The sequence below is a fragment of the Talpa europaea genome (assembly GCF_964194135.1).
Source record: "Talpa europaea genome assembly, chromosome: 9".
NCBI lineage: Eukaryota > Metazoa > Chordata > Mammalia > Eulipotyphla > Talpidae > Talpa > Talpa europaea.
In genome coordinates this window covers 98,188,121-98,214,444 of record NC_140076.1, presented here as the reverse complement: position 1 = coordinate 98,214,444, position 26,324 = coordinate 98,188,121, and the positions used below count along the sequence as shown (strand labels likewise).

Sequence of the window (26,324 nt, the reverse complement as noted above, 5' to 3'; positions counted from 1 at the left end):
GCATATTATGGGATTCAGATTACTTCCTGGGTCAGAAGCAAAAATTATCACTATGAAATTTTGCATGTTTAACTTGTTTTTTGTTTCATTGAATACATTTTATTTTCTGATAGATGGAGATTCACATACAGTTGTAAGAAACAATATGGAAAGGTCTTATAAGCCCTTTGCCCTGTTCCCCCAATGGTAACACATTGCAAATCTGCAATGCCCTATCACAAAGATATCACCTTAGAATACAGTGTGGCCAGGATAATAACATAAATACCATCTACTGATCTTACTCTCGTTTCTCCAATATTGCTTCCACCAGTGTGTGTTTGTGTGTGTGTGTTTAGTTCTTTGCAGTTTCATCACACGTGTAGGTTTGTGTATGCACGCCCACACTCAGCGTATGCAAGTTTGGTCACCATGAAGATCCCTCAGGATGTCCTTTTATAACCACACCTGCTTACCTCCTGCTCAGCTCCCCCAAGAGAGAATGGTCTTAGAGCAGTCATAATAAAGAAAGGCCCAGGTTGTCTCTGAAACCACCATCTCTGAATGTATTCCGCAGTTACTGAAACTTACTCTTATTTGGTGACAAATTATTCTCATGTCACCCTCTTCTATTTGAAACACCATTTGAAGCTTATTCTCAGGAGCTCTGAAGTGTACCTCATGAAATCCACCTTGAGTGTCAGTGAGGATTGGAACCCTCCTCTGCCTATGAGAGGAAAAAAAAGGTCTTGTTCTAAAAACAATAAAGTTTATACTTGATAATTTGAAATTTAAAAGTGACTTGAGTTCTGAAAGGAAACGGAAATGACTGATTCTACCAGAACTTTGATATCAAGATTCCAGATAAAGTGAACATTTCACATCATAATAGCCTCCCAGTATTCTCTTGAACTTGCCCTTTAAAATATTTGTGTGCTATTAAAAGGGTGAACAGTGATGGTAAAAGAGGCCAGATCCTACAAGCTCTTCACAAACCCTTCCCCCCAACCCTGCACCCATGTTATATGATTTGGGATAAGGTGAGAATTGTGACAACTCTATGTCTTTCTTGGTTAATTTGAATTTAAATATAAGAGCTCCATCTTTTCCTTGTGTATAACAATTTCAAAAGAAACATTTATGTATGAAATAAAAGAAGTGCAAGGTGATTATAAAAGCACTTTGACCTTCCTTCAGGGAAAGTATTGGTAACTTGGAAGCAAAAATGAAATAAGCAAGCAAAAACCTACTGTAGCTGAATTAAAGCTGGTCGATCACCAATCCAAATAAAATATCAAACTCAGCAGAATTAAGTAAACCTAGGAAAGGTGAAGTCAGGAAATTAGGTAAACATTTTTTTTTAAGTATCAAGTAGAGTTGAGGTGTGCTATTAAATATGGCACAGTTTTACAGTGTTCTCCTAAACTATCTCACTTTAGAGATTATCCAAATTGGAATATCCCTAGTATTACATTTTATATGAGCCTGAAAACATTTTAGATACCATCTTTGAAGCATGAGACCCTTGCATCCATCTTGGCTTCAGATGACCTCTGATATATGTGTATATCATATCTATGATATATAGATGAATATACATATTCATATGTGATCATATAGATCATATATAATTATGTTATATTCATATGTATACATGTCAACATATATGTAATCAATATGACTATATATTTTAAAGATTTATTTATGCATTCAAAAACTGAGGTATAGGCCAGAGGTGCAGGGGGTGAGAGGATTTACCAGAAACAGAGTGGGGAACAGAACAGGCAGATGGATTGAAATACATGGCTGAGGGGAGCAGTGGGTGAGACAGGAGAGGTCTGCTGTGCCGTGTGGGTAGCTCCCTGGCCAGGGATTGAACTTGTGCTGCAGAGGCTGTGGACAGCTTCATAGGTTACATCTTAACCCCTTGTGCCACTAGGGAGGCCCCTATGATTATATTTTTAATTAGAGCAGTTGTCTGCTAATCAATCCACTTTCACTCACATTCCAACATGACTTTCCAGAGTGGGAGAGAAAGTTTACCTCCCAGAAGGTCCCATGAAGATATGTGGCAGCCAATAACGTCAATATGCCAATACTCTTCCAAATGCTATCCATGTTTTATCTCAATTAATCTTCAATACTTGAATAGATACTGTCTTCACATTCATTTACTGATCAGAAAATTGAGGAAAAAAGAAAGATGAAATAATTTGATTATATCACATAGGAAACAGTGGTATGGGGGTATGGATGAATTGATAATTATTGGCTTAGGAGATTTAAAAGGTTAACTCATAAGAGAGATTAGAAAAGTTGGGTTCATTCTAGAAAATATATGGAACACATGATAGATCTTGGAAGATAAAGATGTCAACATAGAATAATGAGAAGAATATTAATAAGGGAATTGTGGCATGAGGGTTTTGTCACTGTTGTTTACCTGATAAATCATTTTATTTGGGACAAATATTTAATAAGAGAAACCTGTCAAGTGAGACTACTGGACAAAAAAATTCTCTTTTCTCCCTCCTTTTTCCTCCTTCCCAGCATGCTGTGGTTTCATTTGATTGTTTTGTTTTTGTCCTCATGTTAGTAATACAGAGATCAGTAGGAAGAGTGCCTATAGTTGAAATATTATAATTTAAATGTATAAAATTCTAGTCCTTTTTCTATATCCAAAATGTAATGTATTAAAATAAACATATAATATTGATGTTCTCTTAACTTTTCTGCACAAACTGCTCATTATAACTTTAATATCACTTTAATGTTTTCATAATATTTGATTTTTTTAATAAACCAATTTTTACATCTCTAGGTTGTTTCCAGAATTTTATACAAATCATGTTATTATAACTATTATTATACAAAAATCTCTGTTAGACCTGTTCTTGATTGCTCAAAAAAAAATTACAGCTGAAATCATAGGAATTTTGGTATATTTTGCCAAACTGCTTTCTAGGAAGAATATGCAAATTTACATTCTGTCAAAATGTGTAAGAGAAGGCCCATTTTCATATAGTTTAGTTTTTTTCTTTTAACTTCTTTACATTCCATATAAGGAGTGGAGTCATCCCATTATAAATTCCTTCCTTTAAAGCAAGACCTAAAGTACTACTTTAATATTTACATGAAGAAAAAAGTGCTGCTTGTACTAGAGTGCAGATTCTTTACTGTGAAATACATTCAATAAAGACCCTTTTTCTTCTTGATAATAAGCAGATGGAAGAATTAGATAAAAGTGGCCCTTGTTGAGAAGATGGATGAGCTCAAGAGCAGTATGTAGCTTTACTTGATAGATGCCTGTTAGATTAGATTAGTTAACTGAGGTTGGTGGCAATAGAAGAGGGTAGAGAGAGGCCGTGTTGGTGTCTGTATTCATATCTCTGCTTTTACATTATCTGCTTTTATGCTTCATTTACATTTTCCCTATATAAAACTATTCTCCATCCCTCCCTCTTTATTGTGCTTCAGATCTGTCTCTATCCACCTTATCATACTTTAAAGTACTACCATTCCTTCCAAACTTACTCTTTCTCCTGAGTCCTGCGTCCCAATAAACAAAACCCTACCCATCCTCTTACCTAAGCCAGGAACATGGAATTCAGCCGAGATTTTATCCTGTTACTCATCCCATTCATGAATCAGTCACCAGTGTCTTTCATTATTATCTCAAGTCTTCCTCCACATCTGTAATTCATATCTTGCACATTCTTTCCTGGAAATCTGGAACATTCTAACTGGACTCCCACTTTCTTCTGACATTTTTATGTAATTTAAAAGAGTCCTTCAACATTTTTAAAGTATTCTTTCAAAAATGCAAATCTGATTCTTTTACCCCTTGCTTAAAATTCCTCCATCGTAACCTTGGCATTAAGGTAAACTCTTTAACATAACCTTTAGGACTTTCCTATTTTAGTTTATCTCGGCCTAAGCACTTTCAGTGGGACAGTGCAAAGCAGAATCCAAAATTTGGTAGATTGAAGAATGAAGGGAGATTGAGAAAGTGAGATCAAAATGAATGCAATGCTATTTCTTTCCTGAATTTAGGAAGGATGAGAAGTGACAAGAAGAGGAAATGGAGTAGAGGAAAGGTTAGTTTCTGTTGGGCTAATGTAGGTTTGTGTGTGTATATGTGCTAGGAGAGACTAGCTGATGTTCTCAGGAAGATTCGTGATTAGAGAAGCCATTTTCTTGGCAAGTAGAGGAGAAATGGAGTCCAGACAATACATTAAGTCATCTAGAATGAGAAGAGGGACATCTCTTACAATTTACTACTTGCTGCATGCCACCCAAGCTTAATGAAACCAAGTTTGGTCTTACTAGTGTCATTTTCGTAAATAACCATGTCCAAAAATGTGACCGTAAAAAAGCCTTAAGAAATGCTTTTGTTCATAGCAAACATGACAAAGATTGTAAGATTTTAGCAGGTTACATTTATGGAAGGAAAGTTTCCTGGGCTCAAGTCCATTTGCGGGCTGCATGAACTTGCTCAGTTAACTAATCTGCAGGATGGAGACAATAAAAGTGTCTGTCTCATGAGGTTATAAATTGAGTAATGTGTGAAATGCTTTCAGTATGGTGCCTGCCCCAAGTAATCCTAAATAAATGTTACCTACTATTAGCTGTTATGTTATAAATTGAAAGGTGGAGGGAATTAATAGGTTATAGTGACTTTCCATTTATATTTTGTCTAATAGAATGAATTCAACAAAGTAAGTAAAAATACCTAAAGTTTTGGATGCTAACCATGTTGGAAGTTTTGAAGAAGCCCATGTATGTCCAGATCTTTACTGCATATTTACCATGAGATAAGCAATGGGATAGGTATCAATCATCTGTAGTATAATAAATAAAACAGATACAGAGATTGTATTTGCATTTTTGAATTTGTGAAACATACAGAATTAAGAAAAAAGATTTTTTTAAAAAAATCATACTAATAATATTAATTTATAATGATATGAGCTTTATAGAAAAAAATACAGAACACATGGAATCTCTTTTAGAGCAAAAACTTTTAGTTTAAAGGGGCCAAGATGAAGAAGTGGCATTTAAGAAGCCCAGTCAACTAGGTAGACATGGAGGAGTAAGAGGAAAGAGGAATGTCCCAGATTATCCAGAATGTGGTCCTGAATTTGGTGAGCAGCCCTGGTTATGGCGACAGAAGCAGAGATGAAATTGACAAGAACTTGTTAATTTCTTCAAAGCTTAGAGATTCTCATTATAACATTGAGAGATGAAGGATAGTAAGGAGTCAAGAATCAAGGGGATAAGATTAGATTTTTGATGACCCTATTAACAGAGATAAAGAAGATAATCAGGATTTTGTTCTTGGTGTTTTTAGGATTAATCAGGTTTTTTGATGTGGGATGAATAATTTAGGTTTGAGTATATTGACATTAGTGAACCGCAGGAGATTATGGTCTTGTGCCGGAGAATATGAAGAGAGCTGCTGTATTATATATGCCTACTATGTGCTAGACACAGGACAGAAGCTTTGCATAGACGTTCTTATTTTTCACTTAACCTAATACCTTATGAGGGAGTAGGACATTCTGGGAAAGCAAATGAGAAAAAGTGATCAAGAAATAGGAGAGTAACGAGGGAAAAATGATGATGTGGAGGAAATCAAAAAAAGGAGGAAGTCTTAACAATGAGGAAGTGGTCCACAAGGTCAGAGCACTTACTACTGACCTTGACAACAATTATATTCACCCATATGCCCATTTCTTCATTCTTCAAGCAATTATTATTGCACACCCACTTTGTTCTGTCACTGATGTAGTTGCTACTGCTTCAATAGTAAACAAAATGAAGTCCAACTTACGTTTTTAAAAGGAGTAACAGATGATAAGCAAATAGACATGAGAACAAATTCTACACCTGTGGAAAATATACAGCAGGTTTAGGAGACTAGAAATAGCTAGAGAAATTAGTCGGGAAATGTCTGCTTAATTAAATGGCATTTGAGTAAACACATAAAAAAGTGAGAGGAAATGATATGGATTTGGATATCCAGAAGGAGAACATTTCATTCAGAAATAGCAGAAAAGTGTTAAGACCCAGAAACAGGAAAGTCCTTGACAGCAGACCAATAAGTCTTTTTGTAAGGAAGAATGACATGATCCAGCTTACTTTTCGGAAGGATTATTCTAGCTGAGGTGTTGATACAAGATCCTAAATGAGCAAGGACAGAAGCAGGGAAACCAGTGAAGGACTTTCTGATAGTCCAGGAGAGAGATTGGCAGGAGGGAGATTAAATACTAGATAATGCCAGAAGACCTCAACTCCATTGTTTTGAGTAAATGATGCGTGTAAAGTATTATATACAACTAGTCTATCCAAATATTAGTTACATTTACTGTCATTTTCATGACTACCCTGCCCTTTGCCCAGTATTTCAGACCTCACCTGAATGATGTACCCTGCTGTTGTTTGGTCCCTGTTGAAACCAACAGCCACATTCCCTTTGAGTCATTTTCTCTCTGCATCTGCAGCACATGCACTTTTATTGTATGTGTAGCTATTTGTGCTTTTATTGTTTTATCGTAACACACACAACCAGGCATGCTATGCACTTCCCTCTGCTGCTTCATTATTACTTTTGTGTTCTCCCTAAGTTGTTTCTTCTGTTCTTGACATAACACTTTTCCTTCCTCCCTTTTTCTTGGAGGACCTCGGTTAATCTGTTTGGGTACTTAATATTTTCTCTGTCCACCCATCTGTTTGTTTTAGCTTGTTTCTCCCCTCCTCTCTGCTGGCCTCCTTATAGATTCCTCTGCTCGATAGTAAACTCCATGACTCTGCTTTGTTTATCCTCTCAGCTCACACAGTATATTATTCCCCATCTGCTGTAGAAAGGGCCCCAGTGCCCCACAAAGTTAACTAAGCCCCTCTTGTCTGAACAAGTTTTTCAGTCATGCATTCAAGTTTCTAATCTACCCCATCTTCGTTGGTTATAAGTGTGACAATATTATTTCTAAGCAAGCCATGCTCAGTAAATCTCATCTTTTGTTCTTTTTCCTTTCAAATGATTCAGATAAGATTTAATGTTCTGTTGCTTCAGAGGTAGACAATTTCAATATCAGTCAATCAGTAAACATTTATTGAGTATTTGCTGTGTGACCAGTAGTCTACTAAGGACCAGGTCTTTGTCCAAAGACCTACAAAGCCTGGTCTAAGTATCAAGGATTTTCCTATCTCAGTGGGGATGTAGCACTAACATATATTCATTATGCACTCAACCGCAATCCAGGAATGGTGCTAGAAACTAGGAATACAATATGAATTTTAAAAAGAAAGAAATCTATCCTTATGGAGTTCATCGTCTAACAAGGGAGAAAGACACATGTTAAAAATTATTTACAGTTCAATCAAATATGTACAAAATGCTCTGGGAAAACAGAAGAGTGAAAGGGATTAGTTCTGCCTCAGGTAATTGTGGAAAGCTTCACAGAGATGGTGATATTTAACATGGAGTTTAATAAATTAGTGTTAATTAAGCAGAGAATTAATAATAAAAGCTAATATTTATTGTGTACTTATGCGGTTTCAGGCATTATTCTAACGTGCTTATAAATTAACTCATTTAATCCTCACAATAACCCTATCAGGAAGCAATACTTACCCTAATTTACTGATTAAGTAATTGATAAACAGAGAAGTTAAATAACTTGACCAAGGTCACACAGCTAGGACAATATCAAAAAAACAAGATTTGATTCCATAGTCTGTCTTCAAGCTTGGGCTATTCAGCACTATTTTCTGCTGTTTCTCATGAGGTGGGATGGGGGCAGGAAGGGAGATAATGTGACATTTTAAGCAAATCAGTAGGTCTGCAACATAGAGTGTTCATAGGTACTTGGAATAATAGGACCTTAAATCCCATATCATAGTCCCTGGGTCACTACATAGTAGCATCAAAGTGGTAAAATCATTCTTTTGTTCAATCGGAATTCATAGGCTGGATAGCAATAAGAGGCAAAGTACACAGTCTTGATCAGTCTTAACAACCTGATATAAAAGGACCAGATATGCCAATTAACGTGCTGAAAATTACAGTTAGAGCATCTACAGTGGTCATTGACAACATTATGCTGTAACAGGGTTCATGAAAACCGGAAGTCATTATTAGCAGACCCACATTCCAGCTTGTCCCTGCCTCTTTGGGAAACTAAAGCATCGTCTCCCAGACCCTCAGCCCTACATAGGGAATGCCCTCTCTGGCATGGCATCCCGTTGATTCCCTTTTTGTCAATCCCACATCTTGATTTCCATTTCATAGTGACAGAGTGTCATGCATATTGCCATATTATGGGGCGGCTTCTTTTGTGAACTAAACAAAAGAATGCTAAGGAAGGAGAATGGTAACAGTGCTGGACAGCCTAAAGGAAGAATGAGACAAATAAGAAGCACATTTCATGTAATAAGCATGAAGGGCTCCTTCTGTAGCTGAACCAGGACCTTCTGAAGGAACTCCTGACACATTCCACCACTTCACCTGTGCTATAGAAAAGAAACCAAACAGGAGGTGGTTTGTGTCTCTTCACCGAGGAGAGCTGAAGTGACAGTGTGCACACTTAGCCTGGCTGAGTGAGAAACACACTTTATTCCCAAGCAGCATGTAACGGAGTCTTGAGTGTCTGCCAAGACTTATAATGTCCCCCGAATGCTTCCCACTTCTGCTGATATATATGAGAATGAATTCTCATTCTCTTTGTGAAGCCAGGAATGTATCTCAAACGTCTTTGAATTTCTGGGTAGGAAAATGAATGGTTTAGGAACACTAGTGATGTTTTCATCTCTTCTTCCTGCTGCTTCTAGTAAGAGATGGACTGTATCTCATAAGACTAGCAAGACAGTGTTGGCAGGAGACCAGTCAGCCTGATCGAGTGGTTTATTATTTCAATTGAATTGTGAGAGGAAGGAGAAAAGTACTCAGATAAAACTGTAAGACCATATTAGATACTATGGAGCATAAAAGGGATGGCATGAAAAGAAAAATAGCGGAGGACTTTCCCAGCAATTCTGAGATGATACCAGAGAAATGGACTGGGGGCAGCATTAGCTTTCTCAATTGTCTATATACTGATAAATGGCAGATGAAAAATTATCAAACTCAACTTTAAGAAACATGAACAGAATTCAGCAAAAAATTTCTCTGAAGGTCTTAGGGAGCTGTTTTGAGATGTGATTCTTGACCAGATTTTGACAATGGAAACGTGTATCTTATTTAGAATAAATAGGACTAAATCAAGGGACTGGGGGCGGGGCAGTAGATATCAAAAATATACAGACAGGGAGGAAGCAGCTGCAGGAGAGTAAAATGAAAGAAAAGCAGAAATGTTATCCTGGGACTAGATCAGAGACCCCATAACCAGTGGTTCATATGGACAGGCAAGATAGAGGAGCCGTGTAAGACTTTACGGACTTCAGATGAAATCCCACTCCACTAAAGGCAAAACCTCTGAAAAATTATTGAATTGCCTTGTTGGAAATTTAATCTCACAAAAGAGAGAATTGCAATGAGAGGCTGTGCTGCATACTTCTGGCTCTTATAAAAATACATTTTGGGAAAATGGCAGTTAAAGGCTCTCTTCAAAGTAACCATCTCACATCATCTGAGTTGACTAGGCCACAGAAAGGATGTCTGAGCTTATATATGTAAGTATCCCACCTTTAGTATATCTAATTTTAGAGATTTCCGAAGAAAAGAATCCCGTAGTCAGCCACCCTAACCTGAAAAGATGAATCAAGAAAAATGAGAAGCTATCAAATAGAAATTTTCTGACATAATCACAAATTTTCTCGAGGACTGAGAAAAGGGTGAAGCATTTAGATAACTCAAAATTCAATGGTTGTATGAGAAAAATATAGATCACAGTACCCGTGATCATCATAAAAAAAGTGACATCAAGATTTAAGAATGAGTTAGAAGTAGCAAAACCTGACATTATTGAATTTGGAGAAAATATTATTAGGAAAACTGGAAATGTATTTTGTCTGTTAGAGGTAACAAAAAGACAAAACACAGCAACTACTTAGAGCAGATGGTATATTGTTAAGTTACATTTAGAGAGAACTGTTCATCTCCTTTTATCTCTCTAGTGTCTCTCATAGAGAATATTCTTAGAACCAAAAAGAAGAGGAAAAAATATACTTGAGAGAGCCTCAGATACATATGGATGTAGTAAAAACACATTGGATAAATTTAAAGGCAAAGTGCCTGGCAAGAGCTTGCTACCTTAAAAGTATCATGTGATTAGGGGCACAGATGTGCATTGAGCCAATCTTGGTCACACCCAAGTCTGACACATCTGTCTCCCTTGTGAATAAGCATAAGCTCCTCTCACGCACTTTCACCTACTTCAATTCCAGATTCTCACTTCCGCTCATCTCTTGATTTACTTGTTTCCCTCCCCTCCACCAGCCTACTACTTTATTTCCTGATCAACCTTTGCCTTTGTCTTCTCCTCTCAGTGTATTCAAGCTGAATACTCAGTTAAAAGCCTTTAACTCAAGACTTCTTTCTCAAGGTGCAGTTACCCCCTCTGCCTCCGAGACATCAGAAGTAGTGATGTCCCAGGTTCTTTAGAAAAGGAAAAGATATGAGGTGGGGAAAAAGAGAAGTAGGCTAGAAAGATTGAAATCTAACCCCTGTCAACTTCTGGGAAGATCACTGAACATTTGGCTTGAGAACATTTTAGTAAAGAAGTTGATAGTCAGCATAAATCCAGTAAAAACAAACCAATTTCCCTCATTTCCTATTTTGATAGGTTTATTAAGGAAGTAGTGAACTTGGTGTAAAAGATAAGAATAGGTGACATTGGTAATATTACAGATAAGAAAACTGTAAAGGGATTAAACAGACACAAATAATTTAAATATTGAGTCCCTTTCAGATAGAAATCACAGTGATTGCCCACAGCATGTTGTCCTTGCTCCTGGCCTTTGAATGACATTTTTTTACGGGAATTACAGAAATTATGCTAATAAGGTATAAAGAAGACAAACTTGAAAGGACAGTTATGTACCAGAAAACAATCACAACTTAAAAATAGGCCCAAACGAACTTCTTCATCATAAGCATATCAAATTATGATACAGCAAAGATATCTAATCTTGCTTTTTAAAATATTTTTGATTATAAAACAAATTAATTGACAGAGATATGATTCTAGAATTCTGTAGTCTTTCACGATGCTAATTTAGTCAACATATGTTTAAGTCAAATGTATCGTCTATACTTTTAAAAAATCTGGTATCATTTCCCCCATACCCACATTCACATATGAACATTTCCATGAATCAGGAGTGGCTACAGCAGATCACTTGATCCTTATAATATCTACACCCTGCTTGGAATAATTAATGTAGGTTCTCCAGTCACTGCAGATGTGTTTCTAAGAGAGGCTAGGATAGCCATATGTGTTTCATAGATTATATGTCTTTTAAATTCCAATTCGAGTATGCATACTCAAGAGTATTCATAAGCTGGAGGTACTAGCAAGAAGCTTTCAGTTTTGGGCCTCCCTGGTGGCGCAGCGGTCGAGCGCTGGGTTGCGAATCTGCCTGCGGCCTCTGCGGCTCTGGTTCAATCCCCGGCTGCTCCCTGGCCACCGGAGGAGGGTCCCACATGGCGCGCAGACCTCTCCTGCCGCCCGCTGCTCCCCTCAGCAGTGTACTCTGGTCCTTCTGCCTGCTCTGCTCCACGCTCTGGCTCTGGTGAATTCTCTTGCCCTCCCGCGCTTTTCGACTGTACCCCTAGTGCTTGTATAAATATAAATAAATCTTTAAAAAAAAAAAAAAGAAGCTTTCAGTTTTAAACAAATGTCCACATTTTAAGCCAAATGGAATGATAATTCATTTTCTTTGATGCTCTTCCTCAAAATAATTTAAAGTAGTTGTCATTCCTTAACCCTCTTCCAGATAAAAAACAAACACAATTTTCTTGAGAACTATGATGAATGAGGGGAGACTGTTTAACACCATGTGCTAATAACATCTAGAGACTCCAAGGACCTTGATTTTTTAACTACACATTAAACAATAATATCTTAATAAATGATAACAACAAACTGCAACTTAGAGCCATAACAGCATATTTAATATATACTAACTCTGGAATTACTTCTTATAGTAAAATCTGTTAGAAATATACATTGTTTGTTTTGAATAATATAAATTTGATGACACTCTAGGGAGTTTCCTGTTTAATCCTCTTTTGACTATGTACTATTTGTTTGAGTGATCAGATTCAGTGAAACAACTGTTTTTGACTGATGTACTTACTAGATTGCAAAAGTGATTTTCTATCACATATAAATAGCCTTCTATAGCCAGAGGGATCTCACACATTTACTATCTTAAAATATTATTAGAAAATGTTAAATATACCTCAATAATTGATGATGATTATTCAAAGAAGTGCTGGAATTGCTCTATAAATCTCATATCAAGTAGCAATTAACCCTTACAATTGTGTACCTAATATTAAGGTGTGTTTTTAGTGTGTAGATTAATGGAAGCCATTATAACAAATATTTGAGAGCCCATTATGTTTCAGAGAGATGCAGGAGCAAGATACACCACATGAAACACAAAAATGAACAAAGCCTGCTAAGAGACAGTATATAGGAAGCTATGATATAGAAAATATCATTGAAAATATCTATAACATGAAGTAGAACGTGCTACATAGCAAAATAGATGAGTCAGCGTAGCAGATCCTGTATGCCAGTTTCATTATTAATTTCTTACCTTCCATCTCAGCCATCTAATTATCTATAAAATGTGAAAGGTTTAAGTGAAAAACTGCCTAAAAATTATGACACTGGCCTGATATATTGTAAAGACTTTTAAGTTATCTGTTATAATTAGTTCTACTTAGTAGATGAAATATAATGGTCCACGGGGGGAGGGGGTGCAGAATGGGGAAGAAGATGGGGAAGATGAAGGAAGAGGAACAAGAGAGAAAAAGATCACATCTTCAATTTACATCGACAAAAAAAGGAAGGATGGGTTGAGAAAATCTTCATGAAAAAGTGTCACATGAAATGCCTGTGAAGGATGTATAGGATTTTTCAAAGTGGAAATGGGAAGGAAAGCAATTCAGGACAGAAGATTCAACATAAACTTAGTCCCCGGAGGAGTTGTTGACAAATGTGTTCTGTGTGGAGCGTGTGTCCAGTGTAACTGAAGTGGGTGGTGTTTGTAAGAAAGAAATAAGATGGAGAAAAACTTGTTGGTGGGAAGCCTAAAATGCTAGCGCAGAGAACTGTACTTAGGTCAATAGATTTTTTTTTAGTAAGAGAGTGAAAAATATACATTACTACATAGACAACATTGCATAGTGCAATGAGAAAGGAAAAATATGAGACTTTTCAAATAGGTTCTTGTACCTGCATTAAAAGTAATGGAGAATTAATTAGTAATGGTTAAAGATTATAGAAGATAGCAAAAAGGATTAAAAAGATAATGTAGACTCAGTATTTGGAAGACTTGGCAACAGAAGTGCACCAATTACAAGCAGACAACAGTAGATTTGAAATTACCTTCAACAAATTGAAAAGGGAATAGTGAAAACAATATTGTAAATTTTCTATCATATTACTCCTTAGGAGATGCACAAATGATCTATGTATAATAATGTAAATTTTATTTCCATTTGAAAGCTCAAAGTAAGGAGCATATTGTTAGTTAGAAAAAAATGGGGTTGCGGAAGTTAAAAATTGGTAACCTAGGTCATAAAAAAAGGCAGGAAATCAATACCAAGGTAAATATAGGAAGATGGCTTTAAGTAAGACAAACCTCCTTGAACATGGACCTTGAATTCAAGCTAAAAATTCTCGTGTTAAAAGTTGAAAACAAAAGCAGAAAATCTTGACAGCATACTAATTTGACAAACATTGTTACATTCTTCTGTTTTGTTTTATGAAACAAAGTGTTTCTTATTGTTGATGAAACATCATCTGTGCTTCACATATTAAGCATACTTCCAATTGATAGGAAGAACAAAGCAATGTGTAACCACATGAAAGTCTTTAGTGGTGAATGATGAAAATCCTAGTTCATTAAAAGTAAAAGAGCATCCTATTTAGCTATTAGATCAATCTAATTAATTAGCATAAATTATAATTTTTAGATAATAAAATATACTCTTCAAGACTTGACAGGTGGGTGTGCTATCAAAGCACTTTTTTAAGTGAAAATCTAGAATCCAAATGCAGTGATATAAATGCATAGCATTCACATTTTCATTCTCTTCATTCTTAGCTATGTAAAGTTTTCTGGTATAAGTGTATTACCATTTATCACTTTTCATTACTTTTGGATCCTTGAAGGTCCAGAATGGAGAAGACACAGCAACTGAAAAAGGTATCATAACTACCTTCTGTCTTCACAAAAACACTGTTTTAGATTATCTTGTAGAAAACCTATGAAAGTTGTTAATTAGGGCTTAGTTTTCTAAGCTTAGTACACACACACACACTCTGTCCATCTTTCAGAACACAGAAACATTTAGGCTATAATTATGGAAAGCATATATATGTGTGTGTGTGTGGGTGTGTGTGTGTGTATGAACTATAACATCCAAACCCTTTTAAGTTAACATATACAACATTATATAAAAATGCAGAGATTTGAACTGATTGTAATTATTATGTGTTAATGTTTTAAAATAGACTCTATAATTCAATGCCTATCTTTTAGGATGTCATTGGAAAAGCACTGCAGTACCTTGGCTCATATGGGGAAATGAGCAACATAGAGCATGTTGTGGCTCTGATTGATGAAGAAATGTGTATCAACTGTGGCAAATGCTACATGACCTGCAATGACTCTGGCTACCAGGTAAGAATTTTGCTGTAATTAGGATGCTGTGAGGCTTGTCTTTCTGGCTTTTGTAGCAGCAAGCATCTTCTGTTGCTAAATGTGCAATTGAAGGCAAACATTCCAAAAATTGCTTTTCAGTAATGGCACAACTTTCTGTCCTCCCATCTCATAACATAGTGTTGCTTTAAGGAAAACCATAAGTGAAATTAACAAAAACCAGTTAATTCAACAACTATTAAGATTTAATATCATTTAATCACCCCTAAAATTGGAGGGGAAAATCTAACCAGAAAAAAATTTTTTGCATAATTACAGGCATTAGGTAGCATTGTGTCTGAATACAGAGGAAAGGGAAAAAAGAGCAATAATTTATTGCCAATACCTTAAAAATCTTGATTCCTTCCACCAAAGGAAAATTTTCTCCCATCCACTATTGATTGTGCTTTTACACTAGTTAGGAAGGAAAGGCATTTTCCCACTAATTATTTGTACAGATTGGGACTAGGAATTCCTCTGTAGCTGGAAAACCAACAACTTGTATTCCTGACACATTAATTCATAGATTCTTCCCAGTTCCTCCCCCTTTGGGTGTGTATTTGTCACAGGCCAGTAAAAATGGGAGTTCACTTGGCTTCAGATTAAACACTATACAGTAACATTATTTTTATTAAACTTTTTTAAAGATTCATCTTTATTTATATGTACAAGAACTGGGGTATAGGCCAGAGGTAAGGGGGGGTGAGAGGATTCACTAGAGACAGAGTGGGGAACAGAACAGGCGGATCTACTAAAATACACTGCTGAGGGGAGCAGTGGGCGAGCCAGGAGAGGTCTGCTGTTCCATGTGGGTTATCTCCCTAGCCTGGGATCAAACTCGAGCTGCAATGCCTGCGGTTAGCTTCATAGTGCTGAGACTTAACCCCTTGCGCCACTAGGGAGGCCCCTCTTTGCAAACTTTTAAGTATAAGATTTTAAGACATTTGTTTTTACCAATTGCTTCCTGGCTTCCTAATTAGAAAAGGGCACACAAGGAAGAGAAGTAGATTTTATTCACCCAAACAGCCATCTGAGATAATGTTTATAAAACATGACAGCAGTTTGTGTGGGAAAGTTTTCTTATAGTTTGTTACAGCTGTAGTTCTTGTTCAGATATAATATAGTATTTCCTTAAAGATCATACTTTTTTAATATTAAGCAGTCTAAAATGATTTACTCTAAGGGCATTTTCATTTTTTATGTGCATAAAAACGAAAAGAATTATAGTTACAAGTTGCTCCATTGGGAGAGGAAAAGCCTCAAACAAACAAACAAAAATATTTTAATTGGATTATAGCACATTGTATATAATACGAAAAAAAGTCAAAATCAAGAAATTATTTGAAAATGTTAAGATTTGCAAACCTGGCTTCAAGGAACATTTAGTGGGATGGGATGGGTGCTAATGTCCTTTTAATTTTCCTCAACCTCTACCTCATCACTCCAAAGAGTACACAGTCTAAGCAAAAACACTGTCCTTGTTCTGTGAGTGAGACAGCTAGGCAAGTCTCCAATGCCCCCCCTCCCTGGCAGAGCTGCCCTGAAGTCCCTTGGAGAGAGAAATGCTGGCATATGATTTCCACTGCTAAAATGTTTCTCTTTAACAGGAAAATAATCACTGGGACTTTATTTTTTTAAGGTTATTTATTTATGCATACAAAAACTGGGATACAGGCCAGAGGTCAGGAAGGTGAGAGGATTCGCCAGAGACAGAGTGGGGAGCAGAACATGTATATTGACTGAAATACACTGCTGAGGGGAGGAGCGGGTGAGACAGGAGAGGTCTGCTGCGCCATGTGCGTCCCCTCTCTCTCTGCCCGGGATTGAACTCGTGCTGCAGAGACTTTGGAATAACTTCATAGTGTTGTACTTAACCCCTTGCACCACCAGGGAGGTCCAGACTTTAAATAAAAATCTCAATCCTATATTTTACACAGATGTTTTTGTTGGTGTTGTTCTTTTGGCTCATTATAAATTGTTTCATGTCAGACAAGGGGAAAGCGCCATGGGCGGAGGGCAGGAAGGAGTTACAGAATTTCTCAAATCCTCAGCAGAAAGGAAATGATGGAATTTCTCAAATCCTGAGCAGTTTCAGATCCTGAGGGCTTGCCCTGATTCTCTCAGCAGAGTAGTGTTTGGGAAGGGCTGGAAACCAGGTGTCCTGACTCTGCCACTCAGGGCTTCTTCCCCTTTGTGGTGGCCCCATTCCTAGAATCAGTTTGGAAATCCTCAAACCTGAAAGATGGCCCCTACGCTACATTTTTTTCTACTCCTTCTGAAAGGAGGAAAAAACACGCACAATTTGAAATCCAGGCTAGCACATAAATTGCCCCATGGTGGCATTTTCCACTGTGAAGCTCAAAGAGTGTAAGAAGGAAAAGGATATGTGTGCAAGCACCCCATCCTCAGGTGGAGGACACCCCATCCGGTGGAAGTGGAAGAACTCCTGCTCAAAACAGAAGAAATGAGAGAATGTCCTCGCACAAGAGAAGGAAAATTGCCTCTAAGGAATGTTCAACATTGTGTTTCTAATTTAAAAGGATTTCTTCTTGGTCTTTATTCCCCTCCTTCTGGCAGCTCAACTGTTGCTATAGCTGCAACACAGTGCTGGGCCTTAGCTGTCTCCAAGTGGAGCTCTAGTGCGGTGGAGAAAACGGTGATACTAACATGGGGGCAATCTTGACCTCTGTGGGCAGTGACAGCGATACTCTGTATTTCTGTTTGCAGGCCATACAGTTTGATCCTGAAACCCACCTGCCTACCGTTACTGACGCTTGCACAGGCTGTACTCTGTGCTTCAGTGTCTGCCCGATTATCGACTGCATCAAAATGGTTTCCAGGACAACACCTTACGAACCAAAGAGAGGCTTGCCCTTAGCTGTGAATTCGGTGTGTTAAGGTGATTTGTGAAACAATTGCCGTGAACTTCGAGGTCACCTACATATGCTAATCTTTCTCATTGTGATTGTGGTCCTCAGCTCTTTCTAAATGAAAAGAAATATATAATTTCTAAATAAAAATTATTTCTAAATACATTTCCAAATCTAAAAAAAGTCAAATGCCTGTGACCAATTAATGGTCATAACAGAGAATCATTCTTTTCTGAAGATAGTTGTTAAATAACTGTGTAGCAGTTAATTGGATGTTCACCGTCAGTTGTCCATTGTGAAAAATAATAACTGTTTTGTGGCAATTAATGCGACAATTTCCAAATTGCCCTATGCTGTGCTCTGTCTTTGATTTCTAATTGTAAGTGAAATTAAGTATTTTAGAACAAAGCACAATTTAACACGCAAGAAAATGTTTCCAAGGAAACATTTTATAATTAAAAATTGCATTTAATTTTAACACTGTTTCTAAGCAAATGTAATTAGTTCCATAAAGCACAAATGAAGAAAGTCAAATAATTATTTATGATGGCAGGGGGAAAAAAAACAAAGGGGGTTTCTAAAACTTTAAGACCCCTTCACTGAAATAGCTTCTTTTTGGTGCTTGAACTAAAAGCAAGAGTATTTAGCCACCATTCACATCATTCTGTGCTAGTCACCATTCATGCCTGAGACGGGTGTCCAGACTCCACCAATGAATCAACATGACATTTGTCTTTAAATATTTAAACTATGTTCCTAACAAAATAAGATGTTAGGATGGAGCTCTGGGTATAGCTGCTCTTTGCTGTACAGAGATCTGCTCCATCTGTTTTAATACTAACCTTCGTGATTATAGCAATTAATGTTTGAACAAAACCAAATTTTACAGCAGTGGATCATGTGTTTTCAGTATCCAAGAATTAAAATAAAGTGTTGGTAGTATGTATTAAGTTTTAAAAATCAACTTTGCTATTCTGAATTTTAGTGTTTGTGTTTAATTTCAAAAGTGATGGAATAGAAAAGAAATATTTTTCCTATTAACGACTGATATTTTTATATTTCTTGCTTTTTATAATCAGCAAATAGCATTTTATAAATTCATTATCTCTTTTATGTGGCATATTTTAATATGAATCCCATATGTAGTAAATCTTTAACATTCTGTGGCTTATTTCTATGACAAATGCAATATCCAGAAAATTAAAATGTTTGATTATGCACTTTTAGAAATGCATGTTTACCACAAAATCAGTGTGATTGAATAAAACCAAATAAAATTTCATAAACATTTAAACAACACGGTCTTTCGCTGCCTCCTTTACAAATACAATTTCATGTCAGCCATTTAGATTTTGAAGTGGAGCAGTTTGGGGTTAATTATACAGTAAATTTCATCCAAATGTATATATAATGATAGTTCAAATGTAATGAGGATAATAACAATGTGATTTCTAAAATGTTCACCATCCTGTCCCTCTTAAACAGGTTTCTGTACTGAATTCATTCTACTCTGCCAAAATACATCTTTCATTGCAAAAAGGCCAGTGCTTTTGCTCTTCTTTTGAGTTAGTTTGGGATCTACAAGTGACCATGGTTTTGAATTAGGCCACGGCAATCCATAATTTTGCCCCAGCTCGTTCCTCATCCACATTTCTTTCTGTTGTGTCCACTTTCTGCTTATACTAACAAGTTTTTATTATTTGTGCTATTTATAGGAAACATAATTCAATTTTACACATATTGTTTGCAGACTCAGAATCCAGGAAGGATGAAAATCACATTACTCCATCCAGCAAGTCACCAGAGCCATTAGCCCTGACACACATTTTCATGGTTCCTGACCTTCAGACATAAGTCATGGGACCAGACTAGGAAGTCTGGCCAGTGTTTCCTATGTCTAAGATGCTATATTAACATAGGTGATAATTTTATGTGTCCATTCAACTGGGCCACTGTACCCAAATATTAAATCAAGCATTATTCTAGGTATTTCTGTGAGGAAGGTTTGGAATGAGATTCACTTTTAAATCAGTAGATTCTGGGTTAAACAGATTGTTCTCTGTAATGTAGGTGGGCCTCATCTAATCCATTGAAGGCCTGAATATAACAAAATGCTGACCTCCCTTCAGCAAAGGAAATTCTCCAGTCAATGGCCTTGGACTTTGTCTGCAACACCAACTCTTCATCATTGTACAACAGTCTGTATTTGGACTTGAACACTCTTTCCTGAATCTCCAACTGGCCAGCATCACTGATCAGAAATTGGATTTGTCAAGCCTCCACAATCCCATGAGCCAATTTCTTAAAATGAATCTTTTTATATACACAATATGGTTCTACTTGTCTGGAGAATCATCACCAGTACAACATACTGGTTTGAATTATAAAATTATCAAGGCAAATTCTATGGTTTTTGCTATTTAACAAATGCAGACATAGAGACTTAGAATATCAGTAACTTGTTCCAGGTCACATAGCAAATTAGGTCTGTTGTCACATATGCTGGTGATGTCCTTATACTATCTGCCTGCCTTCTTTTGTTTACCCATTCACTCAACAAATATTCATCAGAGAGCTACCATGTACCAAGCACTGGGGTACGGACTGAGGATATGAACTCAAACGATGAAGATTCCCTAAATTCCAGTCACTTACAATGTACAGGGAAATAGACATGCAAGACTTACTATAGCACGGGTGCTGAGGGCTGTGTTCCCTTGACAAGATGATAAAGTAAGCCATGTTTTTATTTAGCTCATAAAGGACATCTCAGTGGGTAACAAGAGAAGAACATCTCAAGTAGTGAAAACAAAAAGGGAAAACAGAAAGGCATGAAAAGTTTGGAATATTCAGAAAACTAAAAAAGCTTGGATGAAATTAGAGCAAAAGGATCATGTTGGAAAGTCAGGCTGGTCAGGGGTAGAGGAGCATGAATCATCTTAGAATCCCCCATGGAGCCAGAATCAGCATTTTGTTCATTCCTTCATTCGAAAGCATTAAGTAGCAATTGCTTATACCTAGCAATTGCTTGTTGATAATGATTTCACTATGACAAAATGACTTGCTTCCTATCTTAATGAGATTATATCTCAGTGGGGGATACAAAAAGAAACAGATTGCAAATGCTAAATGATTTGACAGTAACAAGGGTCTGGGGCAGAGATGAGGAGGGCACTTATTCTTCGTAGGGTGGGCAGGGAAGTCCTGATGGATGGGAAGGAGCCAACCACATGAAGAATAGGAAAGGATGTGTGGACAGCAAATGCAAAGGCCCTGAGATTAAAGAGCTTGAGCTTCTAAAATTACTAAAAAGACAGATCGAGGTAGGTAACAGAAAGTAACACCTAAATTCCAAACCACAGACTAGAAGCAGTCTCCAGGGTGTTCCTTGGGATTTCTTCCTCCTCTTCCACTCTGACAACTACAATTACACCTTCTATACACACAATGTCATCATCCAGACCTCCCGGTTGGACTTCTGTCCCAGTACCTGACTACTTATATTTCAGACTCAAGTCCCCAAATCAAAATGATTACTTCTACCTTTTATCTTCCCTGTCCACATCCAGTCCATTACCATGTCTGAAGATTTTACCCCTAAAAACTTCCCAAGTCTTCCTCCGGCTTCCATTGCAGAGACTGCCATGGGTCATTTATTCAATATGAATTATCCGGCACTTATAATAACCCCCTAAAGAGTCATCCAATGTCCCATTCTTCAAGTGCTATCTTAAATCATTTGGCAATATGATGTCCCATCATATTCCTCCACCATCATAAAAACCTCCAGATTCCTCCATTTGATAACAAATTAATTACAGTCTCATTGAAATGGAATAATCTACCAAGGACCCCACTACTGTTGGAAATTTATTATGTCCCTTATGTTCTCCTGGGCTTTGTAACCAAAGTTAGAAGATAAGTATGGTTGTTGGAGTTTGATACTTGGCTGTAACTTATTTGACAGTCATACTTCAACTTCTTAATCTGCAAAATTGGTATCAACGTAGTTTCTAATTCCTAAGATTATTGTGAGGATAATACACGATAATGTATTTAATCTAAGTAGTTCTCATTGAATAAGTATTCAATTATTTTTCTTACTTCAAAACATCCTATAATGAAACACATTAGAAGAGAGAGAGATGTGTTTTGAATACAAATCATATTCTACCTCTTCACATATTATTTTAAAATCAAAATGTTTATTCCAGAACAAGTTGTAAATCTTACTTTCTCATTAATAATGAATTAAATAAAATCTTTAACAAGTGTTCACTTAAAAAAAATTTATAACAGAGCTCATCTAATCAGGTTATATTTTATAACAACAGATTTCAATAATAAAATATTCAGTCCCTATTGTCATAGGAGATCATCAGAGGTCTAACTTAAATATGTGAGAGCTTCATATCTACAATAAAATAACTTAAAAATTCATACTCATTTTGTATACTAAGAAAAAATTGCCTGTAAGTATTATGAGTAATAATGTCACATTCTTAATGCAGACTAAATTCTTTCAGCAGTGTTCTAAAATTTCATAGACAAAAAAATCATATTTAAATATAAGTAGAGCATTTCACTTAAGTACACAGTAATTTGGTCAAAATCCAGATAATTATCCTCATTATATAGATGAAAAATCTAAAACTAAAAGACTTGGTGTGATTTGCCCAAAGCCATATACTGCAGAGCACAATGTCTGTATTTAAAGCAAGTACTTATTTCTTGAGCCTCTTGAAACTTCCTTTTAATCTGAAAACAGCTATTTGTTTTACTCACTGGTCATTAGACACTATCTGCCACTTGCCAAGTGTGTGAATTTACGTGTGCTAACTAGGCCACTGCACCTCAGTTTCTCATCTACAAAATGGAGGAGAAAATAGTTTTGCATTTAACATTAGATAAAATTTCTGTTGCTATTATTTGTGGGCGTAAGATTTCAGATATGAGATGAAAGGCTACTAACAAAAAGAAACCTACATTTGCTAGTTTTAAAATCAGACTGTCATGGTAGTAACTAATGGTGTGACTCCCTGTGGTAACATTATCTGTATCAATCTGGAAAGACATCCCATGTAGTTGGAAGTTCAAAAAAAAAAAAAATGCTTTAGTTCAGTAGGATAACCAATTCTGATAAAATTCAAAGATTCCAATAATAAAACAGATGTAGATATTGATACAGATATAATTACCTCATTTACTTGCTCAATTTTATGAATTGAATAGAATAGATCGTGTTCTATGTTTTTAAAAAAGAGGAATTGAACACAAAACAGACAAGCAGCTTCCAGAAATTGGTGTGTGTAAGTGGCATCAAATTCAGAAATGAAGTTCAGCTGAAGACTTTGTGGCAGCGCCCCCTATTACAGATCATTTTGCTAAGTGGGTATTATATAATTTTTTCTACAGTATGGATATTGGAAATTCATTATTCACCTTTGTGGGTCTCAGGTTACCAGTAAATGGCCTGAAGAAATCATGTAGTAGCTGTTTTCTGAACTGGTTAAGATACTACTCTTAGAAGCAAGAGTATTACCTGGCAGGATCCGATCTACTTCTATGAAGTTAATCCAATTAGCAGGAAGCCATTAGACCACTTTTATCTATCCAGGGCTGTAACTTTTCCTCTTATCCACAGATGCACACAATTCAGCAAACTGCCTGCAGAGTAAAAATTTGGACCAGCTTCTTAATGAGCCTGGGAGTTTCATGGAGTCTATTCTCTCTTTAATTCACTACTATGGTAACATTAATTAATGTAGTACCTCTTTTATTAATTAATATGGATTTTGTTTATATTTTTAAATTATAGATAACATCTTTAAGTTGAATAATCCTATTCTGGTTGGAAACATTCACAGCTGCTTGTCCCTTTGAGTGGAGTAGCCTTTCATTTACTAATCTAGAGCATTTATAATCTCTGATATTGTCTTCACTGTATCCATACTTAACTATTCTTCTAATATGTACTATAAATGGCTGTGCCATAAGAGAAGCCAAATCATTTTGTCACTGGTAGTCTGAAGTAGGGAGTCATATAGATTAATGTATCTGTGGGGTTATTTATTTACAAAATTTATATAGACTTTTCCATATGCAGTGTTTTGCAAGTACAAAGAACTTTCTCTGTGTTCCTGTCTTTCTATCTCCCTGTCTTCTTTATTCCTCTACTGTTAATGAATTCAAGTTTATACACTGCTGACAGTTTTTGAAGATTTGCGTTAGTCAACATTGGACCAAGACCTCTTCACTTACTGTGAGTCTGTTTTTCTATTAATAGTGCTACTTATCCATCTCTCATGGTCTTCTATGGTATCCACCTCCATGGAATCGAGGTATTTGGTTAGAGATAAGACACCAAACACACACACAAACACACACATGTGTATAAACACACATGTATGTCAAGATTTAAGATTAGTGAAAAGATTAAGTCTGCATATTTTTCTTGGAGGTAGAAGAATCTGTGTGGAAGATAAGAATCTTCCAATTCAATTTATGTCTTTAGGCAAGAAACTCAAAAATGCTTATTTCGTCTGTTTTAAAAGAGCCTCTTTTGTGTGAAAGGAAGAGATTTTGTGTGAAAGGCTTAGAGATTTGGGACACGATTGCAGATAGCTAATCATGAATATTTTTATATTCCATTACTGTTTTGTAACATTTAGGAGGCTGCTTTTTGCTCCTCCTTACAGACAGTGTTATTTTAATGGGGTTTCATGCAACACGTGTTTGGGATGGGGGCATGGAATGCACAATGATGGATGTTCATTTTCTCTTGAGACTATGACCAAAGGTAATTTTTATCACACTCCAAAGTCTTGCCAACAATTATAGCTAATGATTATGCCTCCTGGTATAATAGTATTCTGAGCTAAGCTTTAAAATGTAAGCGAAATTTCTTTTTTTTAAGATTTATTTATTATTTATGCACACAAGAACTGGGGTACAGGCCAGAGGTGTGGGAAGGTGAGAGAATTCACCAGAGAGAGTGGGGAGCAGATCAGGCAGACTGACTGAAATACACTGCTGAGGGGAGCAGCAGGAGAGACAGGAGAGGTCTGCTGTGCCATGTGGATTGCTCCATGGCCGGGGATCGAACTCATGCTGCAGTGGCTGTGGATAGCTTCATAGGCTGTGTCTTAACCCCCTGCACCACCAGGGAGGCCCAAACCTTGAAAATTTCTAAAGGAAAGTACACAGACGCTTTATGTTCTCTTCTACCAAAGTTAGCAGTAGTGGAATCTAAGGACCTAGCAAACCAAGAACATCATAAATAAAACATATACATTGAAGATAGAAACAAAAAGACTAGAATCCAAAATCTATGCCATCCCCCCTTCTCAGAATTAATCAGTGTTTATTGGACAATGAATAGTCATGCCGAAGTCAACTCTGTCCCCTTCTTTATTCGCTATCTTTTCATCCTTCATCATATAATCATTCAACCATTTCTCACTCAAGATTGGTACCTAGATATACAATGAGCTCTTTCTTTTCTACCCAAAGTCAGGGTGTTTGATCTCAAGTGACAGAAAACCCAACTCAAACTAGTTTAGGAAACAAATAAACAAACAAAAAATAAAGGGTCTGAAGATTTTAGTGGATCCAGAGTTTCCAGTGGCATCATCAGAACTCATTTCCCCTTTATTTCTCATTCTGTCTTCTCTGGCTTTGTTTTTGGGTTCCACATGTGACCCCTGGAGCTCAAGGCTCATGTCATCTTTATTGTATCATATCAGATATACTATTGTGTCACAGGCAAAATAATGCCCATTCTCCAAATTTCTCATATTATAAAGCCTAGAACCTACGAATATACTCCATGGCAAGAAAGAATTAAGTATGCAGATTGAATGAATTCAGGTTGCTAACCAACTGACCTTCATGTAGGGAAATGGACTGCATGGACTGAATGAATGTAAGTAGGTGACGGACACAGAAGACAGAGTGAGTCAGAGCAATGGGATCAAATACTCAGCAGGCCATTTATGGTTTTTGAAAATGGAGGAGCACAAACAAGAGCCCATGGAAGCTGGAAAAAGCAACAAAATGGATTCTCTCCTAGATTCTTTAGGGAAAAAGATAACTGCATGCATACCTCAATTTTATTTTTTTAGAGATTTATTTATTTTTACACATAAGAACCAGGGTATGGGCCAGAGCTGTGAGGGAGGGTGAGAGGATTCACCAGAGACAGAGTGGGGAACAGAACAGGCAGATGGACTGAAATCTGAGGGGAGCAGAAGGCAAGTTGGGAGAGGTCTTCTGCGCCATGTGGTTATTAGCTCCCTGGTCAGGGATTGAACTTGTGCTGTAGCAGCTGCAGCGAGATTCATAGGTTGCATCTTAACTCCTTGCACCACCAGGTCCAGCATACCTTAGTTTTAATCCAGCCAGACACTTTTTAGACCTGATCTCCAGAACTGTGAGATACTAAATATTTGTGGTCCTTTAAAGCACTTAGTTTTGGGGACTTTGTTACAGCAGCAATTGGAAACACATTCTGCAGGAGCCTTTTCTGAGCTACTGTTTTTCTTCTATATTCTTGCTATTACCAAATTCAGATTAAGATATGATGAATGGATGAAAAAG

At 36.7% G+C, this 26,324-nt stretch overlaps 1 protein-coding gene across 1 annotated transcript in view; it reads left to right on the top strand.

Annotated features, from left to right (window-relative positions):
* The window catches only part of DPYD (dihydropyrimidine dehydrogenase), a gene marked incomplete at both ends in the record, with an annotated part of 741,074 nt that extends 723,320 nt beyond the window's left edge, over positions 1 to 17,754 (top strand). Inside the window, 2 exons of the mRNA XM_084242233.1 lie at positions 14,698 to 14,838; positions 17,584 to 17,754. Coding sequence (XP_084098359.1) covers positions 14,698 to 14,838; positions 17,584 to 17,754 — 312 coding nt within the window. The remainder of the gene's footprint in view (positions 1 to 14,697; positions 14,839 to 17,583) is intronic.
* Positions 17,755 to 26,324: the final 8,570 nt, after the last annotated feature.